Source organism: Dreissena polymorpha, chromosome 16, assembly GCF_020536995.1.
Source record: "Dreissena polymorpha isolate Duluth1 chromosome 16, UMN_Dpol_1.0, whole genome shotgun sequence".
Lineage (NCBI taxonomy): Eukaryota > Metazoa > Mollusca > Bivalvia > Myida > Dreissenidae > Dreissena > Dreissena polymorpha.
In genome coordinates, this window is record NC_068370.1 from 43,587,599 (window position 1) to 43,593,958 (window position 6,360).

General features: G+C 41.6%; 1 protein-coding gene across 11 annotated transcripts in view; it reads right to left on the bottom strand.

Annotated features, from left to right (window-relative positions):
- LOC127862021 (rho-associated protein kinase 2-like) overlaps positions 1 to 6,360 on the bottom strand; it is a 461,134-nt gene that overhangs the window by 354,708 nt on the left and 100,066 nt on the right. For all 11 annotated transcript variants that reach the window (XR_008040404.1, XR_008040405.1, XR_008040402.1 and 8 more), the window contains exons 30-31: positions 3,297 to 3,375; positions 312 to 377 (exon numbers count right to left, since the gene is read on the bottom strand). Coding sequence is in view for 4 of the 11 variants with exons in the window: in XM_052400942.1 (XP_052256902.1) it covers positions 312 to 377; positions 3,297 to 3,375 (145 nt within the window). In the remaining 7 variants the exon portion in view is untranslated. The remainder of the gene's footprint in view (positions 1 to 311; positions 378 to 3,296; positions 3,376 to 6,360) is intronic.

The following is a 6,360-nucleotide window of genomic DNA, read 5'->3' on the forward strand; positions in this document are numbered from 1 at the left end:
CGTAACTATGACAAATGTACTGCTGATGTGACTACCTGGCCCGTAACTATGACAAATGTACCCCTGATGTGACTACCTGGCCAGTAACTATGACAAATGTACCGCTGATGTGACTACCTGGCCCGTAACTATGACAGATGTACCGCTGATGTGCCTACCTGGTCTGTTACTATGACAGATGTACCGCTGATGTGACTACCTGGTCCGTAACGATGAGAGATGTACCTACCTTCTCCGTTACTATGACAACTGTACCGCTGATGTGACTACCTTGCCCGTAACTATGACAGATGTACCGCTGATGTGCCTACCTGGTTGTTTGTTTCCCCTGGGTTCTCCTCAGATTTCCTGTTCTCACCTTCAGTAGCATACAGCACCTTCAACAGACCTGTACAGGTGTTTATACAGTTAATGTTAAAAGATTAATTAACAGTGAAAATTACAAACACCACCACATGCTCTTTTGAAAATAAGAATCAAAATCTATATGACCTGTGTCATGTGAAAATGAAAAGAGAAGTCTAATCAAAAGCTACACTTTCCACAGTTAAGTCTTGAAATTAACAAACAGTAATACCCATATAAATTGGCTGATGCAGTGCTATCCTGTGCACACACAATATGTAAATGCACAGTAAATTTCCACAGTTTCAGAATATTGTGTCTTTTTTACTCAATATTATCATATTGATTTTGAAAATAAAAAGCAAACTATCTTAAACAAGAGATGTGTTTGTCAGAAACACAATGACCCCTATTGCGCCGCTTTGAAATAAAATTTAAATATATCATTTGGCAGGTTTAGAAGTTATCTCCCTTTCAAAGCTTATTACTTTCCTTGGATTGTATTTTTTTACTTTTGATCTTGAAGGATGACCTTGACTTTTCACCACACAAAATGTGCAGCTTCATGAGATAAACACGCATGCCAAAAATCAAGTTGCTATCTTCCAGCCAAATATCAAGTTGCTATCTTCCATATTCAACAAAAGCTGTGTTTGTGAAACACAATGCCCCCTACTGCGCTGATTTGAAGCCATATATTTGACCTTTGACCTTGAAGGATGACCTTGACATTTCACCTTTCAAAATGTGCAGCTCCATGAGATACACATGCATGCCAAATATCGAGTTGCTATCTTCAATATTGCACAATTTTTACCTTTGACCTTGAAGGATGACCTTGACCTTTCACCACTCAAAATGTGCAGCTCCATGAGATATGCCTGAATGCCAAATATCGAGTTGCTATCTTCAATATTGCAAAAATTTGACCTTTCACCTTGAAGGATGACCTTGACCTTTCACCACTCAAAATGTGCAGCTCCATGAGATACACATGCATGCGAAATATCAAATTGCTATCTTCAATATTGAAAAAGTTATGGCTAATGTTTAAGTTTTCGGATGGACAGACGCCATTTATTTGACATTTAACCTTTAACAATGACCTTGACCTTCACCTTTCACCATTCAAAATGTTCAGCTCCATGAGATACACATGCATGCCAAATATCAAGTTGCCATCTTCAATATTGCAAAATTTGACCTTTGACTTTGAAGGATGACCTTGACTTTCACCTTTCACCACTCAAAATGTGCAGCTCCATGAGATGAACATGCATGCCAAACATCAAATTGCTATCTTCAATGTTGAAAAAGTTATGGCCAATGTTAAAGTTTTCGGACAGACAGACGCCATATATTTGACATTTGACCTTGAAGAATGACCTTGACCTTCACCACTCAAAATGTGCAGCTCCGTGAGATGGACATGCATGCCAAATATCAAGTTGTTATCTTCAATATTAAAAAAGCTATGGCCAATGTTAAAGTTTTTGGACGGACAGACGCCATTTATTTGACATTTGACCTTGAAGGATGACCTTGACCTTCATTTTTTACCACTCAAAATGTTCAACTCCATGAGATACACATGCATACCAATTACCCAGTTGCTACCTTCAATATTGAAAAAGTTATGGCCAATGTTAAAGTTTTTGGACGGACGGACAGATGCCATATATTTGACATTTGGCCTTGAAGGATGACCTTGACCTTCACCTTTCACCACTCAAAATGTGCAGCTCCATGTGATACACATGCATGCCAAATATCAAGTTGCTATCTTCAATATTGAAAAAGTTATGACCATTATAGTTTTCGGACGGACGGACTGACATACTGACGGACAGTTCAACTGCTATATGCCACCCTACCGAGGGCATAAAAAGTAGGGATAGCAAACTTAGCAAATCCGTAACCGGTTAACCTGTTTCGATATAGGAGCAGTTAACCGACTGTTGTTGTACCACATACATGAAAAAAAAAACATCCGAAAAACGTATATGTTTATAAACAATTACATGTATATGCAAATATAATCTGTCTTGTAACCTAATTACTTCAATCATTTTATCAATAAAATACTGTTTCTTTACAAATTGTGTTGGTCCTTTCAATTGGGAATTCAAATTCTAAGTATAATATTATACATTTTGCATCGAATACTTAGTCATTTCCGAAAGTCATTACCGACATTTTTTACATGCTTGTCGGTAAACGGTGATATTTCTTTGTTGTAATATTTCCTTCATGTCATTTACGCATAATTATTGTTCTACATCTTGATCAATAAAAGCTAGTGCAGAATTTGAATTATGTTGTGTTTTATTAAGACTTATTATTCTTACAGAATTGCGTGCATTAACAGTTTGCTGATTAATAACATTTGTCAATTAGCATAAATATAGGTTTCCAAACCTCTGTTGTTAAGGCCTATTTATACTCAATGTCTTTATAAGGGCCTTTAAGTTTGCAATGGTTGTTAAAACAACAGTGATCAGGTGTAATCAGAGTGTCCAGCTTTATTGATTTTATCAAGCAATGGTAGTCAACACAATGGCATACTTGATCTAAAGGGGGGGGGCATCACAGGGTGGTAATTGACGATAATTTGCGATAAGATAAGCGGGTTAGCCAACACAGTGAAATGAAGTAAAAACAAAACTTAACGATTTGAGCATTTATTGCGTTCAACCAAAAATTGTGTTTTCTGCAAGAGTAACCAAATATTAATTTTATAACCGGTTAACCTCCTTAAGAAACAGATAACCGGTTAACCGAATAACCGTTGCCATCCCTATCAAAAAGGTATGACCAAACTTTAACAAAGGTTAAAGTTTTGGGACACACACATACAATGACAGACAGACAGGCCAAAAACAATATGCCCCCGATCTTTCGATCCGGGGGCATAAAAAGATTAAATCCGTATTAAGATCAATGCTTTGTACCTGGAATATTCTGGGAATGTCTTTTGCATCTGCCCTGTAGACATCTCCTTGCGTTACTGACCGCACATGGTACAGCTTCCTGCAAGGCAAAATAATCACATAATGCAGAAGCAGTGAACGATCATTTGATGAAATATACATTGTTGAGACCTATTTATTTTATGCTTTCCGGTGGTTTATAGAGAAATATCAGTCGATTAAAACTGATAATTTCACTGTTTCAAACAGTGAAAATTATCAGTGAAAATTATCGACAATTTTCATTGTTTACTTTGAAATGACGTCATTTTTGTAAAGAAATGACGTCATTATCCCAGCGAAATTCTTTAGTTAAATACTTAAACAATGTCTATAAACTGTGAAAAAAGGCATAAAATAAAAAGAAAATTTGTTGGATTCGGTGGAATATCGATTTTAATTCACCAGTGATCAAAGAAAAAAAAAATTCACTCGTGGCTGCGCCACTTGTGAAAATATTATTTTCTATGATCACTCGTAAATTAAAATCGATAATCCACCGAATCCAACAAATATCCTCTATTTATTTACACCTCACAAACAAATAACATATCTAAATAACAATACATCCTGCACTGGGTATATGTATGTCAGATGACAACTGTAAATAATGTGCATCGCTCTGGAAAACAGGGCTAAATGCATGTGCGTAAAGTGTTGTCCCAGATTGGCCGTTGCAGTCTGCTCAGGAAAACACTTTTGATTTTGTGTTTGGAAAAAATATCATTTAAATAAAAAATATATATAAGCAGAAAGTATGGTCCCTGATTATTGTGTGCGGACTGCACTGGCTAATCTGGTCCCTGATTATCATGTGCGGACTGCACTGGCTAATCTGGTCCCTGATTATTGTGTGCGGACTGCACTGGCTAATCTGGTCCCTGATTATCGTGTGCGGACTGCACTGGCTAATCTGGTCCCTGATTATCATGTGCGGACTGCACTGGCTAATCTGGTCCCTGATTATTGTGTGCGGACTGCACTGGCTAATCTGGTCCCTGATTATCATGTGTGGATTGCACTGGCTAATCTGGTCCCTTATTATTGTGTGCGGACTGCACTGGCTAATCTGGTCCATGATTATCGTGTGCGGACTGCACTGGCTAATATGGTCCCTGATTATCATGTGCGGACTGCACTGGCTAATCTGGTCCATGATTATCGTGTGCAGACTGCACTGGCTAATCTGGTCCCTGATTATCGTGTGCAGACTGCACTGGCTAATCTGGTCCCTGATTATCGTGTGCAGACTGCACTGGCTAATCTGGTCCCTGATTATCATGTGCGGACTGCACTGGCTAATCTGGTCCATGATTATCGTGTGCGGATTGCACTGGCTAATCTGGTCCCTGATTATCATGTGCGGACTGCACTGGCTAATCTGGTCCCTGATTATTGTGTGCGGACTGCACTGGCTAATCTGGTCCCTGATTATCATGTGTGGATTGCACTGGCTAATCTGGTCCCTGATTATCATGTGTGGATTGCACTGGCTAATCTGGTCCCTGATTATCATGTGTGGATTGCACTGGCTAACCTGGTCCCTGATTATCATGTGCGGACGGCACTGGCTAATCTGGTCCCTGATTATCGTGTGCGGATTGCACTGGCTAATCTGGTCCCTGATTATCACGTGCGGACTGCACTGGCTAATCTGGTCCCTGATTATCGTGTGCGGACTGCACTGGCTAATCTGGTCCCTGATTATTGTGTGCGGACTGCACTCGCTAATCTGGTCCCTGATTATCGTGCGCGGACTGCACTGGCTAATCTGGTCCCTGATTATCATGTGCGGACTGCACTGGCTAATCTGGTCCCTGATTATCGTGTGCGGACGGCACTGGCTAATCTGGTCCCTGATTATTGTGTGCGGACTGCACTGGCTAATCTGGTCCCTGATTATCGTGTGCGGACTGCACTGGCTAATCTGGTCCCTGATTATCATGTGCCGACTGCACTGGCTAATCTGGTCCCTTATTATTGTGTGCGGACTGCACTGGCTAATCTGGTCCATGATTATCGTGTGCGGACTGCACTGGCTAATATGGTCCCTGATTATCATGTGCGGACTGCACTGGCTAATCTGGTCCATGATTATCGTGTGCAGACTGCACTGGCTAATCTGGTCCCTGATTATCGTGTGCAGACTGCACTGGCTAATCTGGTCCCTGATTTTCGTGTGCAGACTGCACTGGCTAATCTGGTCCCTGATTATCATGTGCGGACTGCACTGGCTAATCTGGTCCATGATTATCGTGTGCGGACTGCACTGGCTAATCTGGTTCCTGATTATCATGTGCAGACTGCAATGGCTAATCTGGTCCCTGATTATCGTGTGCGGACTGCACTGGCTAATCTGGTCCCTGATTATCATGTGCAGACTGCAATGGCTAATCTGGTCCCTGATTATCATGTGCGGACTGCACTGGCTAATCAGGTCCCTGATTGTGTGCGGACTGCACTGGCTAATCTGGTCCATGATTATCGTGTGCAGACTGCACTGGCTAATCTGGTCCCTGATTATCATGTGTGGATTGCACTGGCTAATCTGGTCCCTGATTATCATGTGCGGACTGCACTGGCTAATCTGGTCCCTGATTATCGTGTGCGGACGGCACTGGCTAATCTTGTCCCTGATTATCGTGTGCGGATTGCACTGGCTAATCTGGTCCCTGATTATAGTGTGGGGACTGCACTGGCTAATCTGGTCCCTGATTATCTTGTGCCGACTGCACTTGCTAATCTAGTCCCTGATTATCGTGTGCGGACTGCACTGGCTAATCAGGTCCCTGATGAACGTGTGCGGACTGCACTCGCTAATCTGGTCCCTGATTAATGTGTGGGGACTGCACTGACTAATCTGGTCCCTGATTATCGTGTGCGGACTGCACTGGCTAATCTGGTCCCTGATTATCGTGTGGGGACTGCACTGGCTAATCTGGTCCCTGATGAACGTGTGCGGACTGCACTGGCTAATCTGGTCCCTGATTATCGTGTGCGGACTGCACTGGCTAATCTGGTCCCTGATTATCGTGTGCAGACTGCA